The sequence below is a fragment of the Mercenaria mercenaria genome, chromosome 4 (assembly GCF_021730395.1).
Source record: "Mercenaria mercenaria strain notata chromosome 4, MADL_Memer_1, whole genome shotgun sequence".
NCBI classification, from domain to species: Eukaryota; Metazoa; Mollusca; class Bivalvia; order Venerida; family Veneridae; genus Mercenaria; species Mercenaria mercenaria.
The window spans coordinates 85,787,365-85,813,638 of NC_069364.1; the positions used below are offsets into that span (position 1 = coordinate 85,787,365).

General features: G+C 35.9%; 1 protein-coding gene across 1 annotated transcript in view; it reads left to right on the plus strand.

Moving 5' to 3' along the window:
• LOC123553046 (spondin-1-like) overlaps nucleotides 1–23,762 on the plus strand; it is an 89,159-nt gene extending 65,397 nt beyond the window's left edge. Inside the window, exons 4-14 of the mRNA XM_045342799.2 lie at nucleotides 791–867; nucleotides 2,515–2,658; nucleotides 8,475–8,626; nucleotides 14,623–14,767; nucleotides 15,456–15,562; nucleotides 16,339–16,582; nucleotides 16,936–17,388; nucleotides 17,689–17,859; nucleotides 19,423–19,890; nucleotides 20,110–20,288; nucleotides 21,454–23,762. Coding sequence (XP_045198734.2) covers nucleotides 791–867; nucleotides 2,515–2,658; nucleotides 8,475–8,626; nucleotides 14,623–14,767; nucleotides 15,456–15,562; nucleotides 16,339–16,582; nucleotides 16,936–17,388; nucleotides 17,689–17,859; nucleotides 19,423–19,890; nucleotides 20,110–20,288; nucleotides 21,454–21,501 — 2,188 coding nt within the window. The 3' untranslated portion in view covers nucleotides 21,502–23,762. The remainder of the gene's footprint in view (nucleotides 1–790; nucleotides 868–2,514; nucleotides 2,659–8,474; nucleotides 8,627–14,622; nucleotides 14,768–15,455; nucleotides 15,563–16,338; nucleotides 16,583–16,935; nucleotides 17,389–17,688; nucleotides 17,860–19,422; nucleotides 19,891–20,109; nucleotides 20,289–21,453) is intronic.
• Nucleotides 23,763–26,274: the final 2,512 nt, after the last annotated feature.

Sequence of the window (26,274 nt, forward strand, 5' to 3'; positions counted from 1 at the left end):
TGGAACTTTGATTTTATCATTAAAGACGGGTTGCCAGGTTCTATGACGGCGGTGTAAGGTTTGATTTTAATATACCGTTGCATATTAAAATGCAACAGCCAAACAAACTACAGGATTTGTTATAAGAATAGATTATTTACATAGTATTTAGGTAATAAAACTGACTATTTTTAGGTCAGCGACCACCAATTCAAAAAAGTCCTGTAAACTTACTGGGAATAATTATAAAGTAATTGTATGCCTGGGAATAAGGTAATATTTAGTCCGTTCTAATTGACCGGTAATGTGAACAAATCAAGAAGTGATTTTTTAATTGGACCTTTTTGATGTGTTAAAAGTATTTTATTATGCAGATTTTGTACATTTGGTGGGTATGTATTGATAAAAGTTTCATGAAACTGTTTTCTCTCGCAATGGCAGCGATGTAAACAGGGAGTCGTATCATTCTAGTAAAAAAGACACAAATATTTATCTCTGTTCATACCTTTTTCGTCAATTAATTTTGGTGGATCTAAGATAACTCTTGAGAAAAATGTGGTCAGATATAAATATTTCGATGGAAGGCTGTGCAAGCCCTAATGTTATAATGGAAGTATATAGGAAAACAATTGGTGGTGTCTAACCTACGGCGAGATAACTTCCGTTGGAATGTTGCAAACAAAAAGTTCTTCAAATATCCGGAAAATAACGGAAAGTCATCCTGCTCATTCAAAGGGACTTCTGACACTTTCCACCATGACATTCCTGAAGCAAAACAGTTTGGTTTTACATATCTTGTCTATAATTTCAGGGCAACAGTGATATCTGAAGATCCAACGCGATGGTTTAAGGATGATGGTGGCCTGACTGTCAAAATCTGTGATGAGGGTAAGTAACAGTGAACGTTGCACATTTTGACCCCCCCCCCCCTCCCTCTCTCTCTCCCCTCCCCCAACACACACACACAAACGTTTTTCAAGGACGATTAATATTGCAAAAATCGGGAACTGTCTCTATATTTATACTGCCACCTTCTGGTGGGTATATTGCAGTGTATTACATCAGCCCAATGTATTTATAAGACCCAGTTAAACCTCTGACCTTCGGCAAGCCAGTGGATGGCTACCTCACACGTACTGTTTGACGCTCAGCAAGGCTCGAACCAGGTGTGATGATGAGCAAGTTTCACGGATACAAACTACACAATGGAAAAAACTCACATCGAGGACAGGTAAAATTTATCTGAGGAGAAAGACTAAAATGTCGGTTATCAAACAGTGAAAATTACAGAGAAAGTAAACCATTGTTAGTCAGAGAAAGTAGACAAAATCCACATAATACGTTTAATGCCGACAAATGAATTTAGCTTTGATTTGTAGTTCTATCATCAATGAGTACATTGAAATTGTTAAAGGAGTGGGAGTTGATTATATCCCCATAATCTTGTGGGTTCTGGGATATTATATCCACGTAATCTCCCAGTACTGAGATACTCGTCTGTTCTGTACTAGGTTGGCGCTCGCTTCCTTTATATTACAAACCAATTACTTTGATTAAATCGTTTATAAAGCATCAAGTGGGCAATGATAGTGGTTTGCACTGTGAAAGTTTCTCGTGCGGCACGTGAGCGCCAGACTGACAGTAAACCAAGATATATAAAAACAGTAGCTAAAGTTGTAAATTGTGAGGTTTCTTTGCATCTAAAGCGAGAATGTCAGTTTTACACCTCATTTGCATGCGGGTTGACGATTATGAACAACTTACGTGTAAAATAATGACAAACAGGGGAAAACATCTTAACTTTTTTGTGTTTTGAATTAAAACGAATTACTCTATTAAGCTATTTTAATCAACTATAGCCGTTTTTTATCCTCTGACAGGTATAAAGTGATTTCACATATTATGATATATAAGAAAGGTAAACTAGAAGATCTGTTAAATGAAAATGTTATTTAGTAATTTCACAGTCAATTTACCAATTTATCATAACGATCTAACAACAGCCTGTAGGGTATAGCCATTTCCAGTAATTTTAATGATTTTTACATCCAAAGTCGAGGTGACTTTTTCTTGATAATGATCTCTGAGAAAACAGTGCAACGTTTGCATTGCTCGAAAATAAAATACAATGCGAAAACTCTTGGTTTTGCATATTTGTCTTTTCCTTGTAATTGAAAGGTCTTTTTGTTTGTCTGTTTCGTTTGGCACACAGACACTCTTCAGGTCGTTATGCGAATTTCCGCCTTTTAAGGTGAAGGAAGACTCTAGAAGATACCCCTCTAAGCATAATTTCAGGCACGGATAGGCAACTGAGAAAATCCGTCGACCTTTCGCGAGTTGGCTGGATAGCTTACTCTACATCCTATAAGAAGATTCGGGCCAACGTTGGTGGTGAACCAGTGATATAAACCACTCGGCTTGGAGGCCCGACAAAGATCTTGTGACAAGAAAATCAAATCAGTCCCTGATTATAAAATGTAATGTTTTCATTAATTGCTCTTTGTCATTTTATACATATATTTGAATTTACTTCAGATCCGACTGTGATACACGAGCAAGGGGATGTTCCAGCACGTGACTCACCAGAGTGCTGCGCATGCGGAGAGGCACGTTATAAAATGGTGTTTCAAGGACTCTGGTCTCAACAGACACACAAAAAAGATTTTCCAACCGGACGTGGTAAATAAGAAATAAGCTAATTTAAAGCAGAATCGCGCAAACTTATACATTGGTATCGACAGCAGCCATACTCAGTATTATATATTTATTGAATGTCTTTTCAGTCAATAGTCAAAACTATTAGCCCGACTTGTTACATGCCATCAGAAATAAATTCCAAAATGGTTTCTTCAATTTTCAACTTTAGCCAAGCCTGGACTGGCAGTTTATATAAGGAGTCATGTAATAGTCATTGATATTCATTATCTTTCTTGCACTCAGTGCTTATACGGGCCTTCTCTAAGGTGAACAAAGAACAGGTTACTCGAACTTGGGGTTGCATGTTCGAACCCTAGAAGTGGCACGAAGATCCCCTCTCACAAGACAACGATACCATTGTTTCAGAGCTGTTGATTAAATACGACAATACGTTAAGTGCTGCTCTCCGAGTCCAGATCTTACAAATACAAAACCATGATAGCCGGTCGACGATTTTTAGGCAGCGTTATTTGAAAAAAAGACTAACGAATCCATACTAATATCAATACTTATTTCAAACTTGAACTTATGTCAAGTCCTCTTCCTGCACCACACAAGTTGAGAATTTAATCAGACCCACCCCCTGTGGAATTTGATCACGCGGCCCTTAACTTGAACCTGCGAAATATTTTGATATATCGTTCTTAAACTATACTGTCAAACTATTTGTTTCTCTGTCATGATTTAATTCATTTCCTCGTGAATTTGATAAAACAGTGGCACGATGAGACGTCTGTACAAACACATTCTGACAGTGTCGTGAACTAGTGTGCTCGTTTTCTTTCAAGTTTATGAAGTAAAATGGTGTAAATCATAAAAGCTGGTCAAAATATCATCTCGCAAATTCTTGCGTGACGTATGATTGGTTTATTCTCGTACTTCTCCCTAGTCACTGTGTTTATAATTAATTAGAAAAACATTTAAATTTACATTTAAACTAAAATTTCTAGTGATCCTTAGGTGTGAAATTGCTCACATTATGACACAAAGCAGACGACAACAAAGGAATCAGAAATACAGGGTCACTTGCGGCTGTATAGGTGCAGCTTATGAAAAAATAATATGAGCCGTGCCATGGGAAAACCAACATAGTGGGTGTGCGACCAGCATGGATCCAGACCAGCCTGCGCATCCGTGCAGTCTGGTCAGGCTCCATGCTGTTCGTTTTTAAAGCCTATTGGAATTGGAGAAACTGTTAGCGAACAGCATGGATCCTGACCAGACTGCGCGGATGCGCAGGCTGTTCTGGATCCATGCTGGTCGAACACCCACTATGTTGGTTTTCCCATGGCACGGCTCATATCATATTGCCGTATTTAGTGCATTTTCACCGAATTTATGAGTAGATGAAAATAACTGCACTTGTTTTTTTGCTACAATTTTATATGATTTTAAGATTAAAGCAAACTCGCCCTAATTTTTTGACTATAACGGTTACGCACTTGTGCAATATCAAGAAAGGTATGAACTGACAAATTGAAACTGTGTTTCATACATTAAAATAATACCAGATATCAAGACAGAAATTTAAAAAAAGTTAGAAGGGTTAGATTTGCAGCAACAGATTTATTACGCCCCCAACTCTTATGTATCTGAGATCTGTACCACCAAAACAATTCTGCTGAAACTCTTGGTTAATTCGTCTTCGAATGCAATACGGCATTTTGGTAGTCATTGGCCAGTCTGGTCTTAATTTCCGCCTAATCGTAGAACTCTATATTAAGATTATTTATATAAAAACGCACCTTTTCGTTTCTTTTTTGATAGCTTTTAAACAAAGAAAATTGTCCATCTTCTTACGCAAAATATTTGTGGGCAATTTTCTTCTCTTTGATAAAAAAATGGTTTTCATTTTATTGTGTCCGTCATTAAATTGTCATTTGTCATTTAGATTCGCTTTGATGTATCTTCGCATGTCAAACTTGTCAAAATTCTCACACTTGTTATAGGGTTCAGTTAACATAATATGTAAATATTATCATGAACATTATCAAAATCAAATTTAATAGTTTAAATAATAGCTAAAGATAACTTGTTAACAGTTTGTTTGCAGTTATACACTTTTTAGCTCACCTAGCACGAATGTCTCAAAGTGGCTTTAGTGATACCCTTGTCCGGCGTCCGTCGTCGTCGCGCCCGTCCTCCGTCCGTCCGTCGTCAACATTTGACTGTTAACCATCTATAAGGTCAATTTTGACCCAATCTTATGAACTTGGGTCAATGTTACCCTCAATAAAATCTGGACAGTTTGATATTGGGTCATCTGGGATCAAAAACAGTCATCAGTCAAATCAAAGAAAAGCTTGTTAACACCTAGAGGTCCTTTTGGCCCAATCTTAATGAAACTTGGTCAGAATTTACCCTCAATAAAATGGATGATGATCGATATTAAGTCATCTGGTGTCAAAAACTAGTCATCAGTTCAAATCAAAGGAAAAGCTTGTTAACACCCTAATGAGCTCACATTTTTGGCCCATATCTTATTTAAACTTGGTCAAAATGTTTCCCTTAATAAAATTTCTTGACGAGTTCGATATTTGGTTAACTGGGCATATAACTGGTCACCAGGTTCAATTCAAGGAATAGCTTGTTTAACCAACTGTTGAAGCCGCATTTAGACTGTATCTTCATGAAACTTGGTCAGATTGTTATATTATGACTTAAGGTCACAGTTTGATCTGTCATGTAGGATAAAAACATAGTCACAAGCCAAATCAAATGAAAAGCTATTGATAGAGGCCACATAATGACCATACTTAATCGAAACTTGGTCAATCTTGAGATCTATAGCTCAAGTTAAAATCTGGGTTAGTGGGGTCAAAAACTAGGTCACTAGGTCATGATCAAAGGAAAAGCTTGTTACACTCTAGAGGCCACCATTTATGACTATATCTTTCATGAAACTTAGTCAGAATGTTAAACATTGATGATCTTTAGGGCAATTTGAATCTGGGTCATGTCGGGTCAAAAACTAGGTTCACCGGGTCAAATCAAATGGAAAGCTAATTAACTAGTAGAGCACGTTTATGACCATATCTTAATGAAACTTGGTCAGAAATGTAATCTTGATAATCTTTAGGTCAAGTTTAATTCTGGTCAATGGAGTTCAAAACTAGGTCATCATAGGTCATATCAAAGGAAAAGCTTGTTAACACTTAGAGGCCACATTTTTGACTAATCTTCATGAAACTTAGTCAGAATGTTAAACTTATGGTCTTTAGGTCAAGTTCGAATCTGGGTCATGTCGGTCAAAAACTAGGTCACGGGGTCAAATAAAAGGAATAGTTAGTTAACACTTTAGAGGCCACATTTATGACCATAATCTTAATGAAACTTGGTCAGAATTTAATCTTGATGATCTATAGGTCAAGTTTAAATCTGGGTCTGTTGTTTAAAAAAATAGGTCCTAGGTCAAATCAAGAAAAGTTGAAGACTCTGAGGCCAGATTTATACGTATCTTCATGAAACTAATCAGAATGGTTATCTTATGATCTTTAGGTCAAGTCGAATTGGGTCATTGGGGGCAAAACTAGGTCACGGGTCAAATCAAAGTGAAAAGCTGTTAACACTTTAAGGGTCTACATTTATGACCATATTTAATGAAACTTGGTCAGAATGTGAATTTGATGATCTTAGTCAATAGGTCAAGGATGAGCGATACAGGCCTTCATGGCCTCTTGTTTAAATGATTTGCTGGCCAATGGTCAAAACTATTGCCCCTTGGTATGACTTGCTGGTCAATAGCCAAAACTATTACCCCTCGGTATGACTTGCTGGTCAATGGTCAGAACTATTGCCCCTCAGTATGACTTGCTGGTCAATAACTTTTACCCCTCGGTATGACTTGCTGGTCAATAGTCAAAACTATTACCCCTCGGTATGACTTGCTGGTCAATAATCAAAACTATTACCCCTCCGTATGACTTGCTGGTCAATGGTCAAAACTATTGCCCCTCGGTATGACTTGCTGGTCAATGGTCAAAACTATTACTCCTCGGTATGACTTGCTGGTCAATAGTCAAAACTATTACCCCTCGGTATGACTTGCTGTTCAATAGTCAAAAGTCAAGACGGAGGGCTAAAGTTTTGACTGTTGACCAGCAAGCCATTCAGTAAGTGTCTTATTACATGACGTCACAAGTAAGTGTCTTATTACATGACATCACAAAGAATTATTTTTTTCTTCAGTTTCCACCTCAGTTCAGGAAAATTTAGTGATGAAATGTAGACCGGTCAGTGGCACAAACTATGGACTTGTGATATATACAAGGAGTTATGAAATAATGATTTATATTTTATATGGAAAATGACATCCCCTCTCCACCTCTGCCCCACCCAAACTCCATCCAATGTAATTAAAGAGGAAAGAAAACTAAGACTATGTATACCTTTTATTGAATTCCGAAGCAGAGCCTTGAAGACCAGACATTCGTAAACCCGAAGTTTTAAAACTGAGAAAAAAAGGTACCTGTCCAAAATGATTTATATTTTTCTCATGAGAAGACACATGTATAAACGTCTTTATAATTTAAAAGTAAGATGGTTGAATAATGACTATATCACAACTTTTTGACATTTATTGTATTTTTAGTGGCTAAAGTAGACGGAACATAAACTTCAATTCAAATGTAAAAGTTATCATATTTTTGCTTAATATTTTTAACGATCCATGAATGATATCTGCATAAAATGTTGACAAATTATTTAGCATTGAACATTGCCAGTTTCGGTGATGTTTTTAACCAGTTTGTCTGCTGCGAATAACTCGTGAAGATCTGATTTCGTTTCGTTTAGATAACCAGACTATTTCATAATTTTATTATTTCTGCGATTCTGCAAGATTGAGAAAAAACTAATGATACATTTACCCTTCACCGTTAAAACCTCAGACAGGGGCACTGTAAGAGAAATTCAATGGGACAGAGGTGGCGGAGAGGGGGGGGGGGGGGGGGGGGGGGGGGATTGAAAAGGCGGGAGGTGAATTTTCGTTGGGACGGACTTACTGTAAATTACCTGATCAATACGCTCATTCTTTTAAGATTCTGTTGTTTTCCTTTCAGGAAAAAAAAACGTTTCCTTTATTGACAGGCTTAGCAGTTGTAATGTTTTATTACATGACTCCTTGTACAGTTCGCCGGACCATAGTTCCTTGTACAATTCGCCGGACCATAGTTTGTGCTTATGACCGGTCTATGCTTCAACACCAAATTTTGCTGGGCTAAAGAGACAAAATATAAATTTATTTCTTATATCATGTAATAAAAAAACTTACCAGTGAATGGCTTCCGGCCAATAGTCAGAAATATTTACCCTTGGTCCTCCGGATCTCGGGTAATATTTTTGGCTACTGACCAGCAAGTTATTCAGTAGGTATAAAATAGTAAATCATCATTCAATACTGGAAAACTGCGTTATAGTTTTAAGATACAACATGGATAGGATTTACCATATATGTAACCAGAAACACGGCAGATTTTTAGCTGATATGATAATATTATCTGTGTTAATAAGGTTATAAAAGTTAATTTTATATAACTTGGCTGATATGTTACAAATATTTAATGCTATCTGCAGAAGTTTGTCGCACTGTCGCGTTGTCGTGTCGTCATGACGTCACGACGCGTCGTAGTGCTCTACCTTAATGAAATGACGAATGACATCATAATGGTCCTAACAGTATTTCACACTATACTGCCATTAGTTTTTTTTTTGTAAAAGTTAATCCACGTTGCTGAAGCCTGCAGTATAGATTTCTTTAGTCATGTATTTTTGTAATTTTTATTTTTAATCATTTGCAGAAGCGCGTATGCTCCATTGGTCCAACATCGTTGGCGCTACACATACCGAGGATTATCATATATGGGAATACGGAGGATATGCTGAACGCGGAGTGAGGGAGGTTTGCGAGTATGGTTATTCCACGAAACTTGAATCTGACATGAAAGCAAATGTAAGTTGCATTTGGGTATACAGTAAAATCTGTCGACAAATGCCATCAGAGTCATAATATGATCTTGATATGCACACGAATGAAGGTGGTCTTTATACACTTGCTGAAGTCCTCCAAAGGTGCAATAGCCAGACGGACTCTGTTTATAGTTGATCTTTAGCAGGGTTAGCAAGTTTTTTTTATCTAGATTCATATATATTTTGTAGGTATATAATATATAAAGGCTTTGTTGATAAGTGTACAGATCGTGCCACGAAAACTGTACTCCGGAGATCCGCGGTAGCGAAACATTTTAAAATGCTTTTTAAAAAAGATATGGAAACTTTATCACCATTACCTAGGTATTCGTAGTATTCTTTTCAGAAAAGGCATGTTTGCTCGTTTACAGAATTAAGTTGACTATTCCTGCATCTAAATGAAACCATATTTGTAATGTTACTGATTTTTTTTTAAATAATAAGCATACAAAAATGATATGTGGCAATTTATATTTTTAAATAGATGCAAGCAGAAAATATCTATTACTAGTACATCACATAAATTCTACTGAGCATTAAAAGTATAACTGAAACTCATTATTCATAAAACACGAGATTTGGACCCTGAACCAGTATTTCATGACCTGTACTGAAGCAGTAAAGACTTCCACCCACACCTGGCTAACGTTGCGACTGAGTAACAAACAAAGAGTATGGAATGATAAATAACAAGTTAGAAATAGAAAATAGACAACTCATTCCAAGCAAGTGAGCTTGATACCCTTTATGCGCTTTGCCGTGCAAAATGAACGGAAGTCGTATTTTTTTTTTACTAAAATTTGCATTTTTAGCGATTTTTATCGCTCACGAATAAATTTATAACAGCCAGAAAAAATTCTGACGTACGGTGTATCTGTATAACGCGCCAGTCTAGATATACGACGCCAGTTTTCTCAACAAAATTGACTCAATAATAATTGGTCATTGAACTTGATATATTTATTGACAACTCCATTCTCAACGATATAGAGTTTGTATATTTTTGTAAATTTAAGGATAATGAAAATCCTAGGACAAATTTAACGGCGCTGCATGACGTCTCTAAAAGTAAAAGAAATTAGTAATTATCCAAATCCTTACCTATTGGGGTATTTAAAACGAAAGGTCAAAAGTTCGTGTTTTTGTATGCTCTTCTTCCAATTTAGTTACATAGATATTTTATACATATTCTAAACTTTGGTCGTTAGTTCGTTTTGTGATAGAAATCACGAAATTTGTAAATGCGTGCACCTTGTGGTATGCATTCATCTATCAGGAAAGTAAACCTCGAAACATTCCAAATAATTAAAAGAACTTTTCGTAATTATTTGCTGAAGTCTGGCATTTTCTATTTTTTCTTAAAACACTTTAATTACTTTGAGCTTTTAGACAAACTTGTTCTTTTAAAACTACATAAGTTATACGGAAAACTCGCACAAGTTTCTAAGTATAATGTTGAAATAACAAGGGCCTCAGAATTTTCCTTCATGTAAAGTTCCTTCATTTATGAGGTTTCATACAATTTTAATTGTTTGTTTCCTAACCACAGATTGAAATTTTGAGGATACAGACATTGTATTAATATCAGTAGGTGTATTTTATTTTTGAAATTAGACAGCATAGACAATATGTGCCGACCACATAACGCCTTAAAGCAAACGTTTTTAATTAATTAAAAGCATGCTAAGGATTATCAATCACCCGAATTTGGCTAGTATTTAAATCAAACGTCTTAATTACCTTTGTTTGTTGGCTGATCATTTTTCAGACGTCAAACTTGTAAACTTTGAACCTTTTTTCACCGCGAGTCTTTAGGGACAAAGATCATTCGAGGACACGGCTGTAAAGTAGATGTCTTAAGAGTTAAATTGTGTGAATATATTGCCTAAACAGAAAAGGAAGCCTTGTACACGTATTTAAACAGGTGGCAAAGATTTTGCAGCAGATTTGTAGTATCAAATATTTGTTTTCCTTTTGAGTCATAATCTTATCATGGTAAGGCCAAAACATAAATGAAGTACGGTTCATGCATGTACAGTATCCAGCAATAGGGTCGGCAGGCAGTTTTTTCTTTTAAATCTCCTAACAGTGTTTCACCAGGTAGGCACAGTACAGTGTAGACCTTTACAAGCGACCATGTGATGTAATGTAAACATCTGTTTATAAACTAAACCTATAATGTCCTGTCTGCATGAGAAAATAACAAGAAATACTTTAAAACCCATAACCCGAAACACACTAATTACTTTGACCTTTTATGTTACTATTTTTATTAAAAAAATACTGATACACTCTTTTTCATAAGTCTTCTCTGATTAAGGTGAAAATATGAAAATCGATTCGTTTTCAAAACGATTTTTTTTCATGCGTGCGTAATCTTTTGATACATCAAGATTTCATTATCGACATACCGTATATTGCATCTAATTATTTGGCTTCGTTGGTGAATTTAGCATTGAACAGTGTAAATGGTCATTCATGTTGGTCATTTTTCATGGTGGGGAATGTGGTTTTACGGCTGGGTGACATATGGTCATTATAAACCCATACATCTCCATTAGCCACCGTGTCATGACAGAAAACAGCTTTAAAAATACATGCGGACTTTCTGTTGAAGGCCGCTTAACACACAGAACAAGCTAATGCTCAAGAATATTAAGTTTCCACCTTGTCAACAAGTCACATGTTTTGATATTTTGAACACGAAAATTTCACAAAAATGAAATAATTAAAGCCCCTTTTTAGCAAAAGGTAAAAATGTAGAAGATCATGATACACTGTCTAGAACCAGGAAATATCAATTTACATCGCTCCAGCCTAAACTGAAGACTTTGAAGAGCTGAATTTTCTTTATAAAATTACCACATATAGAGATGAACATTCAGACAAAGAATTTCAGCATTTTAGATTTACTCCAAACAAGTTTTTTCCCGAAACTGACAAACCAGAGGTACTTTAACTCTGCTTTCGTCAAAAGTTACATGCCAGTATAACAAACTGAAAAATAACATCCAAAACACACCCACATAGTCACTATAACTAAAGAAACTTATACATCCACACATAAGTGATTTAAGCTGGAAATGTATTCTCTTGCACTTGCAAACTCACAATATTTATTTTTATGCAAATGTATGGTATCTTTTATTTTATATTGTGCGTTGTCTTTAACGAATTACTGAGTGTATGTTATGTAGGACCGTAACAATCTCCCATATAGAGTTGTCGTTCTTCGACTTCCGCCAAAAATTTCCCTAATCTGGTACCATGTCTTATATGGTTCCTATTAAAATGGCTTCCCGTTTTTCGAAGTTCGCAGGGGACCGGTCTAGAATCTCCCCTACAAAGTTATTGTTCTTCCACTTCTCAACAAGAAAGTGAGTTCAGGAACGACAACTCTGTGTAAGTGTTTGTATACTTTAGGCATGATAAAGGAACGCATGACGTACTCGACTTTTTAATTTCAAATTAAAAATATAATTAAAAATATCACCATTTTTCATCAGAAAAATTCAAAACTTCATCGAACGTATAGCATGCTTGTAGATAATTTTATAACTTTATTTGTGATACGTACCTAATTTGTTCCAAAGTTGTTTCGCTAGTCACAGTACTTTGAGGAATGATACACAAATTTAGAACTTACATGTCATCAAATCCACAATTTGCAATGTAATGCCATAAAAAAATCCATATAATAACATTAAACTTGGTTGAGAAATTTCATTCAGCAAAGCGACCACCCGATGAGCAGAGAGATTTTTATTAGACATATCTTTACAGATTTACCACATCAGATTTATGTAAAAATTAAAATCATGTTCTGGGTGGGAAGGAATGTCAGTATTATGCTTTTAAAAAAGTCCTCCTATTTTTAGGTTAAGAAATATTGTTTAAAATGACACTGGCTCCACAAGATGCCGTCAGTATTAAACTGCAAATTTAGTAGTTCTTACCCAGGTTGCATGGCAAAAATATTAAGATATCGTTTTAATATTGCCATAATAATAGGTTATGTTTGAATGATGATCTGAAATACTCTGAGTGAGACCACACAAGATAAAATCTATCAAAGAGACTTAAAACACACGCTCATTTCAATTTTTACATTGATATTTCGTGGCAACTTTAACAATTTTATTGCAACGAATACATCAAACAAAAATAGCATCTTTTATAAAAAAAGTAAGAAAATACACAATAATTTGATTTTATCCACTGTTGTATAAGATATAAAGGCGAGACGTTTTCACCTCAATAACCTTTTCCATTTCTATGAATCTGGCGGTTACTGATTGTCAATAAAACCAAAATTTTCGAATTTTCACAATACCTATGCATTTACATAACAAATCAAATTTTATTGCATTACCTTATATTATATAAAAACAAGTCGGGTTCTTTCGTTACGCAGACAGGAATGCCACTTTAAGATAAGTTCATTGGTACCTGTCAGTGATAAATGTGTGGAAGTTCTCTGAAAATATATTAAAAGTATCATTATCTACGGAAGCTATAAGGGAACACACGTATTAATCCCGTGCGTACGAGTTACTGTCTCGTTCTCACGGCTTTTATTACGAGAAAGTATCACGTTCCCAAGGCTGCTAACTTCAGAGTTAGCGATATGACTCGCGGCCATGTAATGTTTAAGTCGTGGCAACGAGATGAAATCCTGTCCCTACGACTTAACTCGTGTGAACGAGATGCTATATCGACACGGGTTGATTTTCGCATTGTCAACCTTGATTTAGAATCTCGTTGTCAGGGGAAGAAAAAATATGGCGCACCCGCCGCAAACGTTTCCACGGAGCTACCATAGCTATCTGTCCGGGAACCATACAAGCTATCAACCCGAGACCTGTACAAGTGCTTGCGGATCTGTTTATTGTCACTATCTTGGGAAACTAATGATAGTTTCATTATTATGATAGGGGTTATGAGATAAAACAACAATTAGAGAGTAAAATGATGACACAGGTTATGATAAATACTGTAATGGTAGCCGCGAACATATTCCATATTTAATAGGCCTTGAACCTTTAGATTTAACAGACAGGCTGAAGTTTAAACAAACTACCTGAAGTTTTAATGGTTGAAAGCAAGTTCAACACGTCTACACTGTTTTACAAGAATTTCAAGTGCTTTCGGCGAGTGGGTGAAGATAATATTGAAAGGAAATATAGCTACAATTAGGAAATCCGCAAGAACCCGTTTCCTTTTAAATATTGGAGAAAATGATTCTATACACGCCTGCTGAAGTCTAATTGTGGTAAAATATTCTTGTAATTACCACATATTTTGTTACTTGTACTTGATTTCTTTAAGTTACACTGTACCAAACTTACACTCACGTACTGCAATTAGAAGTGTATAATTATATGCTTCCATTCCAACTCTGTAATTTATGAATGTTTTGTTTAACTATTATGCACTTACAAGGACCTTTGTTCTCCATCAACCATACTAGACATCGGGATAATAGCACAATGTATGTGTATGCGTTTGTTAAGTAATAATAATAATGATAATAATGATAATTATAATAAAAATAATAAAATCTTTATTTAAAGAAGGTAACACATTAGGAAATATACAAATGATTATATTCATCTTATTTGAAGCATGGCCTTCCGAAATAAAAATAGAAAAAAAAACGTATGTGTACCATCAAAAATAAAATATCTGCAATATAGAGAATTGTGTACATCGCGATATGCGTCTGCTAAAATACTCAGTCTCACGAACAGGTACACGATTTCTCCTTCAAAGATAGGTTTGACAAGTACATTATTAAATTGTCTAAATTCATCTAAATTATGTAAAAAACAGACATTTTCTGAATGTTTAAACTTTCGTACTCGTATACATTTCTATATGTTGTGTACACATGCATGGTCCAGCCGTTGTATAGTCTTTAAATCTTTATTTTATTACAATTTAAAGTTAGATTTATGGCCATAACTATTGTTTTTACAGAGTGACAAAATCTACACGGTGATCAAGACTAGTCCGATGTGGCATAACGTCCAGGGGAGCAGGGAATCGGTATTCAAAGTCAACCAGAAAGCCCATCTCATATCGCTTCTTACAATGATTGGACCGAGCCCAGACTGGTGTGTTGGTATGTTTTACAATTGTAAAATTACTTAATGATAATAATAATAATAATAATAAAAATAATAGTGATGTAGATGATGGTGATAATGATGATGATGATGATGATGATCTTTATCCATTGAAGGTGTTCTTATACCACACAGTTAACTTGACCATTTTCAACAGTTTTGCCGTATTAAAGACCAATTTTTTCACTTTTTATTTTCCAAAGATTAAAGTAACTGACGCAAAAAACCCGAGAAAATCTGATGTACTCTTGTTTTTAAACCCCATTTGAATATCCTATTTGTATAGCGGATTATATATTAAAGATGAATTATGCCGAAATACCATATTTTGAAAATATGAAAAGTCACTATACATAGTGTATATACAAAACTTAAAACATACGATTTTAAGATATTACGCAGTAATAAATGTAGAAGTGATACGGTATGACTATCTATAAAATGTGGCTAAACAATTTGGAAGTATTTTTAATCAAATCGCTGTTATTACATAACATTTATTTGTGAATGCATCTTTCAACGTACGTTATTAGTTCATATATTTAGCTATGTTAAGAATATTTAATGAGAAGATTGTAGATTTAACAGTGCACGGTAAGCATAGCATATCTTTAAGTGGGCGTTCATGAATGGCTGCATATATTCTGTCTGTATGGTGACTGATGTGCAATATTTCTTCTTCAGGTGTTCCTTCATTGTCCGTGTGCAACGCAAACTGTACCTGGGCAGACGAGATGGTCATTGATCTGTACCCATGGGACGCTGGTACCGATAGCGCTATCAAATACATCGTAAGTATTTGCTTTAACTTCTGTCCGAGTGAAAGTGAGTTCTGGGACCAGCTTTCTAAATAGCCTAGCCTCATCATGAAATTTACAAAGACTGATTTTAAGAATTTTAGAAATCGATCTTATCACGTTTTGTTATAGAAGAGTGGATATAAATAGCTAAATATTTATTTCATTACAAGATGAAACTCAGTAATGTATTCTTTTACAATGAGACTCAAGTGTTATATACTTGGAGAGATTGTATCAGAAGAGGAATCGGGTCAGTACTATTGATATTAGTCTATATCCAGAGTACTAAAAGGGTGTTACATGGAGTTTCTAAGTATGTCATGTTGGCATATAATTCGATCTTTTTCTAATTTCCTTTTAACGAGGGTGCAACTCGGAGATATACCATATTGTGTAGTATAAGTTATGTGCTCAGTTAATTAAGATCTACATAGAAGTCTAAGCTATTAAAGGGAAGTCACCTGTTTTTCCCCGAATGTAGTATGAAACAATTAAAACGGTTCTTATATCTTATATACATTGACATCTCTGAAATTACAGATTAATTAAGTGCTGAAATTTCGTTTCTTTGTATATAAATCTTGTGCCAACTATTACATTAAATCTTTATTATAACATTTCAAATATACAACTATATGCTGTCTCGCAATACTCAGTGGTGGTGTATTTGCAAACTTGTTTTGCTATTCAGTATGTAGCTTTAATAGATCTGAGGAATAAATGATCTATAAACAACACAAGTTTATTGTGCAGAGTTATTTCCACAGAACCCGCGAAAAATCCCCACCGACCCCCCGGAGCGTATCCACCGGATTACACACATGTACCCGAAGCATCCCGATTCACCTTTTAATGGAGTGGAACCCGTGAAGCCGCTGGCAAGGTTGACCCTGACCAAGCTGAAGGAGGTGTGCGGCACTGACGGTAGCTCATCAGGTGAAGAGGGCGTACCTAGCACCGAAGATCTTATCAACATGATGAAGCAAAAAATGATGATGAACAAAAAGCTAGGTAAGTATAAGATTATCGCTTACCTAGCGACGTACACTGCCTGTGATTATGAAATATACATAATTTGCTAAAGTTAGATAACACATTGTTTCATACTAGCGTATTGTGATAGTTTTTGTACTCTCGTTATTTAATTGCAAGAATAGTTATTTGTCAGACTGGCTAAGTAATGCATGTCGTTAAGAAAAATATTAGACATAAAATCAATGATTATACAATGTAATACTAATTAAAGGCTTTTTCGTGAAATTTTATGAAACACAATTTTAAAGTTTGGAAGTAAGTTCTTTGTGAATTGTTAGCTTCAGTAATTAAAAACAGAATAGTTATTTACCAAGTTGTCTTCTTTTCAGAAATGATGAAGTGTGCGTCAACAGACTGGACGGAATGGACGGAGTGTAGTAACAACTGCGGAACCGGTATCCGGAAGCGTAATCGACAACTCCGCAACGAAAACATACTACCCTCAATGTGCAGCAACGTACGTCTTTCTGAAGAGGAACAGTGCCAGGGAAAGTGTATGGATAATAAACCGAGCAAAACCGGAAGAAACAAGCTTAACGACAATTTTGAGGTTCGGCATACATACGAACTTGATTTGAACGACCCGTGTGCTATAACTCCGTGGTCTGATTGGTCGCCATGTAGCGCGAAATTGTGCGGACGCGGAGTCAGGGAAAGATGGCGGATGTATCTCCGGAAGTCAGCACAGATGATGAATTGTGGGTATGAAATAATGGAACAAGATGTCTGCTACGGAATAATGCGTGATTGTAGAAAAGCGCTGATGATGAAAAACTTTACTGGTGAGACTTTAATTTATTTTTTAAAACCACTTCTGATAATAGTGGGTCGGTTAATGTCGGATTATATGTTTGACCTATAAACGATTCAGTTACTCCCCCGCATGAACTAAACTTGGGTAATTGCGGCCAAGTGACTTTTGACGTATTTTGTAAAATGTTTAAAAACGTTGCCATTTAAGCTGTGCATTAGAGCTTAGTGTGTTGATCTCATGATCAACTGGGTAGATACAAAATTACCCTATTGAAAAGTAAATGGTCGCCAATATCATATATTTAAAAACTGAGTTGATTTATTTCCAGCAATTTGCAGCCTCCCGCAAAATGATGGTCCTTGTAGAGGCAACTTTCAGAGATGGTACTATAATGCTATCGAGAGAAAGTGTCTACCATTCAGATTTGGTGGTTGCCGGGGAAACGACAACAATTTCCAAACCAAGGAGGAGTGCAGAGAGCAATGTGCTGAATATATGGGTAATTGTTACAGAATTATTGTTAAATTATTATTTCAAAAGTTGTTTGACATTCTTGATCGTTTAAAATAAACTTGCTGGATACTTAGGTTTATACTGGTAATTTCAGAACAAAGCTATTGCAATATTTTTTTTTGTATTTTTGTACCCCGCGACAACGGAGTTGTAAGTGGGGTATACTGGTTTCTGGTTTTCTGTCTGTCCGTCCTTAGACACAATCTTGTGCGCACCAACTCTCCTCATCCCATTGCCACAATTTAATGAAACTTCGCAAAAGTGATCAGTAACCACAGTAGTTGTGCATGGTGCATGTTAGGTTCTTTCAGAAAAAAAAATGCAGAGTAATCACACTTTGGGACTTATTATTTCGATTCTAACACAACATACTTGAATCAACTGGTAACTACTTTTTTACGACATGAACTATACTTCGTGCTACGCCCCTGGATTTGGCTGTTGAAATATCCTCCCTCGAAAAATGTAACTGCAGTAAATATTGTGTAACATGGCCATTGAACCTTTCACCAATTACACTCCAGTTCCCAAAACCACGGCGAATCTCGCAGATTGTTCCCGTACGCAACAGATTAGTTGTTTGTGCCATTTTGCAGCCGAACTTTGTTATTGTATGCGGATACAATGATTATAACGCTAGTATGTACAAACGTCACGTGACTTTCATTCATAAAAGGAATAGCACGTGGAGGGAACAGCCAAAACAAGCCTTTGCACGCGCATGGGTTATCGCAAAATAACCGTGGATTAATTTTCTTCTTATTTGCCGGTCGTGTTAGAATATACAATATAGATACATTTAGGCGCGCTAATCTCCTGAACCCATGCTCACAGTTTAATGATACTTAACACAAGTGATCAGTACCAACCCTAGTTGTGCACGATGCATGTTAGGTTCTATCAGTTATGGAACTTTGTATTTTGTTACTATGCTATATACATACAGTCTGCATATGCAATCGTGTGCGCGCCTAATCGCCCGAACCCTTGCACACAATTTAATGAAACTTCACACAAGTGATCAGTACTAACCCTAGTTGTGCATGGTGCATGTTATGTTCTTTCAGAAAAACAATCTGCAGAGTTATGGGACATCGTTTTTTTCTGTACTATATACATACAGCCAACATACATACTTATGCAATCTTGTGTGTGTCAAATTGCAATGTACTGTGTCAGTGCGTGTGGGGGTACATTCATCACCTTCAGTGATAGCTCTAGTTTTAGATTCTCTTATAATTACTAGAAACAACATGGTTATTAAAGGGTTAATGATGATGTCTATGTTGTTGTTGATGATGATGATGTTGACAATGATGTGGTGATGATAATGTTTGTGTTGTTGATGATGACGACCATAATTATGACGACGGTGGTGATGATGGTGTCCATGACGACGACGACGACAACGATGATGATGGTGGTGATGATGATGATGATGAATGAAAGAAGTGATAATGTTAGTTATTATCGTTACAATGTGAATTTGTTTTGGCGATGATGGTATAAGATGATGATTAACTGACACGGTATTATTGCTATATTTCAGAAAGTATAGATGCAACTTTTAACACAATCGACCGAGCTGAGCTGACGCAAGCTTCTGATTCTGACCTCAAGCGTATGATGATGAAGAAACAGATGATGTCACAAAACGCAACACCACAGCTTGACGGAACAGACGTCAATTTCTCAATGAGAAAGAAGCGAAAGATGATGAAAAAAGCGAAAAAAATGGAGAAAGAAAAGAAAAGAGAGAGAAAACGACAAATGAGAGAAAAGAGACGTCGTATGAAAGCAGAAAAAATGCGCATGCGTAAAGAAAATATGACAAATTCTGTTGGTGAGCGTGTAGACTGTATGGTAACAGAATGGACGCCATGGGAAGAGTGTACTGAAAAATGTGGTAAACAGTATATTACACGGACTCGTATGATAAAACGACCGGCAGAAAATGGCGGGAAAAAGTGTCCGAAAAAATTAACACGAAAGAGGAAATGTAGATTGCCGAAATGTCGTAAGTATATTTTTTCATTTTACATTACAAGTTTCAAGTATAAATGTCTAGAATTAATTGCAGGAAGACAGTATCTATCCAAAATAATTAAAACACTTATATCCTTGCAGTTCTTTTATAGAAAGCACGTTTATTATAAAACTATTTCATATTTTTAAGTTTTGTCAGATCAAGGTATCGAAATTAAAAATAATTCAAATCGTTTATTTATTTCCTCAGCACGTGACTGTAAGGTCTCGCCTTGGAGTGAATGGAGCTCGTGCACAGCCACTTGCGGGCCAGAGGCCGTGAAAGAACGCAAACGTAGCATTATGAAAAAGCCAAGAAACGGCGGAATGAATTGCCCAAGCCTGATGGAAAGACAATCTTGCAGTCTGCCACCCTGTAACGATGAAAAGGTTTGTATACAAAGCTTATCACCGAATGAATTTGCACAATGTGGAAACTTTAATTATGTTTTTAAATCATACGACATTAAATTCAAACTGCTTTTGCTTTGACAGAGAGTGCCATTTTTGGTGGAGCCCGCTAGTCGCCAAAATGGCTGTTCTTTGTATGTGCGTTAGCGCGTTAATGCGTACGTCTATCCGTCCGACGTTTGTAAGAAGAATGATTTTGTCATGCATGGAGCAAACTTGTTTATATTTTTTTGAATGTTTAATAGAAGTGTCACGCGCAAATCCCCGGTTCTTGTCTCAAGGTCACACTTGGGAGTCAAAGGTCATATTAGATATTTTCCAGGCCATAACTGTGATATGCATGGATCAGTCTTTTGTTTTGGTATAAATGTTTATCCCAATGGAACGGAGTGCCAAGCGCAAACCCCAGGTCCATATCTTAACGGTCAAGATCATACTTAAGGATCAAAAGTCATTTCGGAAGTTCTCCGGGGCACAACCTTGACATGCATGGAACAATATTATTTTATTTGGCATAAATGTTTGCCTTAATGAGATAGAATGTCAGTGCCACGCAAACCCCAGGCCTTTGTCTCAAAGGTCAAGGTCACACTAAGGGGTTTAACTTCATATGATATCTTGTCTAGGCCATACTTTGCTTTGAGCAATCCTTTTTATTTGACGGTAATTACCTCAATGAAACATGCATTGTCACAGGACACGGGTCCCAATTTGAAAGACCAAGTCACACTAAGGGGTCAAAGGTCATGTCAGATCTTGTTGGTGCAGTAACTTTGACTTGTATAGAGCTTTTGTTTTTAATTGGTTATGAGTTGTTAAGGCGATGTGTCAACGAAGTACGGTTCGACATTGTTGCCCTTTATGCGTCAACATTCTAGTTAATAAAAATGAAAAAGTGTTCCAAAGAAGAATCAAAGAATAAAAGAGAACTACAAAATGCAGTATAAGTCCCATATCACGTGAGTGATTTACCTGAAGTGCGTTTAAGTATCTGTTAGGCTTTTAGCTTTTACAAAAGTTTATGGCAAACCTTTGTTATCGCAAACTCTATACAGTACAGGCTGCATTTATTTGAGTCACTACCATGATTAAACGATTGTTTGTGTATTTTAAGCTATTATTCAATCTATTGTTTTCATTTCAGGCAATGAAAGACTTTATGGAAAAGATGCAGAAACACCCGCCCTTGTAGGCACAGCGCACTCTTAGCCATATAGATAGTGACTATAAAATATGTCCAAGTCATTTCACGTGATATAAACTGACAGAGACAGTATTAAAAAGTCACGTGATAGTTGTCTAGACATGGATTATTATCCTTAAATACAATCAGGGATTATCAAGCCTTCCTGTGTTTTCGAAATTCAAAACGGATTCTTCCAGTTTCCAAGAGGAAGAATGTAATAAACGCTTTGACAAGTAGATATAGCGTGTGTTGTGAAGTGATGACAATAACAGACATCCAAATTAGGATGCGCAAGTTTTTTAGACAAAAAGTGTCGTCTACGTTCTTTTTTTAAGTTTTTAATTCATCAGATTTTTTTATCAGTTTTAAGCGGTTCCTAAGCCGTCGATTTCTGAAGATAAAATAAATACGCTGTCGAGAAATGCTCTGATCTTTGGCGGATGATATGCGGAACTTTTTTCTTATATTCAGTGCCAGTTCTATTATGTTTTCGGCAGGTCATTATCAGATTTCTTAGTTTTGATACTGATTTCTGCATGTTATTTATGTTATAGAAAGTGTATAGTTATAAATATAGTTTCGTTTTTTTTGTTCACATATCATTTGAATGTATTTACATATCTTGCATTATTTCACACAGACTTACTTACAGGTGTCTTTACAATAGTATAGAAACGAATCTTTAGAATTCATCAGCGGTTAATTTTAGAATTATATCATGCATTAGATATATGAGCAGCGTTTGTAAATGCATTGCCTTATCTTCAGATTTTTTTGAAAATTATGAACTTTAATATTTTTTTTATTTTTTTTTTTAAAAAAAAGGTACGCACATTTACACACTATTTATTTAAAGGTTAAGCGTCATTTAAATCATATCCATTTCAGACATTGTAAAACGAAAAGGTATATACTCCAATTGTTGTTAAATCATGACACCAGAAACGAAACGTTTTTATGTAACAATGTTGACCGCAAATGCTTCATATACTGTAATGCTTAGTTCTCCGATTTTGCGGGCAGATTCTCCATGAAAGATACATTAAATTTTGATTCGCAAATACATCGCTATAAATTCAGAAATCACCCACTATAAGTAATATATTTTAGCGAGGGGGAGAGAGATTTCCGTTTTGTTGCTTTTTCATACCACTAGTCTATGCTTGTAAATATTCGTATTTAATTTGTTCATTTTAAATTTTTTGTTGTCCTAAACCATGTGTTTAAGAATCATGTTTTATGACTAACATAAACCTTGTACAATTCACGTTTTAAGGTTTGACTATTCGGAGTGGCGAGTTTTCCTTTTTGTGTTCGCCCATTCAGGAACAAATACAAGGTCTGAGAATAGTACGATAGGCCAATGATGTGAAATTTTGTATACTCTTAAAGTAAGTTTTCAAAACTCACGGTGGTTATACAGTGATTTATCTAAAAATCGTTAATATAACCATTTGAATGGTTTGACATGAACAAAACTGCGATGCTATAAAATGCTTTGTTGTTAGTATAACTGGTCTGCTGTTTGTGATTTTATCTTGGAATGAAAATAACAATAGATTTATGACAGTGAACACAGGTAGTTCAACATATATTTTCTTCCATTTTTATATTGACTTGGTGCATTGTAGTGTAGGTTATAGTGTGTCCTAAATTCTTGTTAAAAAGTTTTGTAAAATCAACTTCACTTCAGTGTTAGTAGTCTTGGCTGGTCCAAAGTATGAAGCAGTTAGAAATTCTTGCATTTACAAAGTATGATGGCGGTAATTCAACGGCATATCTAAATGATACATTTTTAAAATCCTTCTTACAAACAATTTCAGTTTTCACCTTTTAAGATTTATTTTACTTTGAAAGTTTTGTTTAAGTGTTGTTTTATAGTTAACATACAAATTAATTACAGACAATAATGAAATCATAACGAGTAATAGCAAAACATTGAACACGAGTAAATCAAAAGGATTCCCTATGTACATGTCAGAAACATTGAAACATGTAAGACTTCGAATATTCGTCTAGACCGAATGCTAAAATTAGTCAAAAACCTGTGCTTACGCTTAGAAAATTAATTTAAAGTCATATTGCCGCTTACGCGTGTTTAAAGTTGTGCTCAGCTGGAATCACGTTTTAACAACTGCAGTGCTAAAGATATATATATGAACTGTATATATTTACTGTGTACATAGAGTTATGATATTATTATTATAGTTCTGTACAATTGTGATACAATGTCATTTTTAAACTTAATAAAATAACTATAAAACTTCTGTGCGTTTTTCCACCTGTCTTCCAGCGAGTAACACCTTGGTGCTCGGCGTCTAGTCTAGCATGCACGAGTAAACTGATTTGACAAGTTCACAGTTTTACTCTTCTTGTTCTGTATTTTGAGATAGGCAATTGCCAAAACATTGTGTCCATCGTTCATTTAATGTTTTATAATAGCATTCTGCATAAGCCAGCGCTAAGAGGCGTGAAGGGTGTTGCACGTCTCGATCGATCATATTATTTCCTCGATTTACGTTCCAAGCATCCAAAGGTCTTCTAATAGTTTTATTAGACTTCACAACAGCAGACTTCCGTTCTTGGACTCTCTGTTAAAGATGTTATAGATCTAATTAGCCGATCTTATAGATCTGGTTAGCCTTCGCAAAAACAGACTTCCCGTTTTAAATCTTATAGATCTGGTTAGCCTTCTCAAAAACAGACTTCCCGTTTTAAGATCTTATAGATCTGGTTAGCCTTCGCAAAAGCAGACTTCCCGTTTTAAGATCTTATAGATCTGGTTAGCCTTCGCAAAAGCAGACTTCCCGTTTTAAGATCTTATAGATCTGGCTAGCCTTCGCAAAAGCAGACTTCCCGTTTTAAGATCTTATAGATCTGGCTAGCCTTCGCAAAAGCAGACTTCCCGTTTTAAGATCTTATAGATCTGGCTAGCCTTCGCAAAAGCAGACTTCCCGTTTTAAGATCTTACAGATCTGGTTAGCTTTCGCTAAAGCAGACTTCCCGTTTTAAGATCTTATAGATCTGGCTAGCCTTCGCAGACTTCTCGTTTTAAGATCTTATAGATCTGGCTAGCCTTCGCAAAAGCAGACTTCCCGTTTTAAGATCTTATAGATCTGGCTAGCCTTCGCAAAAGCAGACTTCCCGTTTTTAGATCTTATAGATCTGGCTAGCCTTCGCAAAAGCAGACTTCTCGTTTTAAGATCTTATAGATCTGGCTAGCCTTCGCAAAAGCAGACTTCCCGTTAAAGATCTTACAGATCCTGTTAGCCTTCGCAAAAGCAGACTTCCGTTCTTTGACTCTGTGTTGAAGATCTTATAGATTTGGTTAGCCTTTGCAAAAGCAGACTTCCGTTCTTGGACTCTGTGTTAAATCTTATAGATCCGGTTAGCCTTCGCAAAAGCAGACTTCCGTTCTTGGACTCTGTGATGAAAATCTTATAGATTTGATTAGCCTTCACAACAGCAGATCAAAAATGTAGGTAATTCGTTATTGTCCTTATTTTAAGTGATACTATCCATTTGACCTTGCTGGTGGTACTCTGTACAGATCTACATCTAAACTAACAAAGTCCTATGTGCAGTTTTTTGTGGTGCAAGGGAGGTAAATGTTTGGATTTGCATTACAGTTTTATCCTGTTTTAATGCCCTTAGATATATTTTACATCAGATTATCTTTCTGCAAGGTATGCCCGTTTCGATCCCATTTTTCAATAAACTTTTATGCTCATAAATATTGTGACAAGGTTGGTGAACATTTACATTTAGCAATATGCCATATTCAAGTTTGTACAAATATTATCTTTCTGATTTTTCAGAAAGCATTAAAAATGTAGTTCCTATAGCATCCAGCAGATTGTAAGTCCAGTCAGAGAAACTGGCCGCACCATGGACCATGCCTTTCTGGCTTGTTGTCTTGAACTTCTGCACGACTTAGCCAAGAAATGAAACAAACATTTTACTGAAATCATAGGCATGTTGCCTTGTTTTATTTTATGACTGTATAACAACTGCAAACAATTATATCACATTTAATTAAATATAGATTAGATTAGCCTTCACAACAGCAGACTTCCGTTCTTGGACTCTGATGAATGTCATATAGATTTGGTTAGCCTTCACAACAGCAGACTTCCGTACTCGGACTCTGTGTTGAAGATCTTATAGATTTGATTAGCCTTCACAACAGCAGACTTCCGTACTCGGACTCTGTGTTGAAGGTTTTATAGATTTGATTAGCCTTCACAACAGCAGACTTCCGTACTCGGAGTCTGTGTTGAAGGTCTTATAGATTTGATTAGCCTTCACAACAGCAGACGTCCGTACTCGGACTCTGTGTTGAAGGTCTTATAGATTTGATTAGCCTTCACAACAGCAGACTTCCGTACTCGGACTCTGTGTTGTAGAACTTATAGATTTGATTAGCCTTCACAACAGCAGACTTCCGTACTTATAGATTTGATTAGTCTTCACAACAGCAGACTTCCGTACTCGGACTCTGTGTTGAAGATCTTATAGATTTGATTAGCCTTCACAACAGCAGACTTCCGTACTTATAGATTTGATTAGTCTTCACAACAGCAGACTTCCGTACTCGGACTCTATGTTGAAGGTCTTATAGATTTGATTAGACTTCATAACAGCAGACTTCCGTTCTTGGACTCTGTGCTGAAGATCTTATAGATTAGATTAGCCTTCATAACAGCAGACTTCCGTACTCGGACTTTGTGTTGAAGATCTTATAGATTTGAATAGCCTTCACAACAGACTCTGTGATGA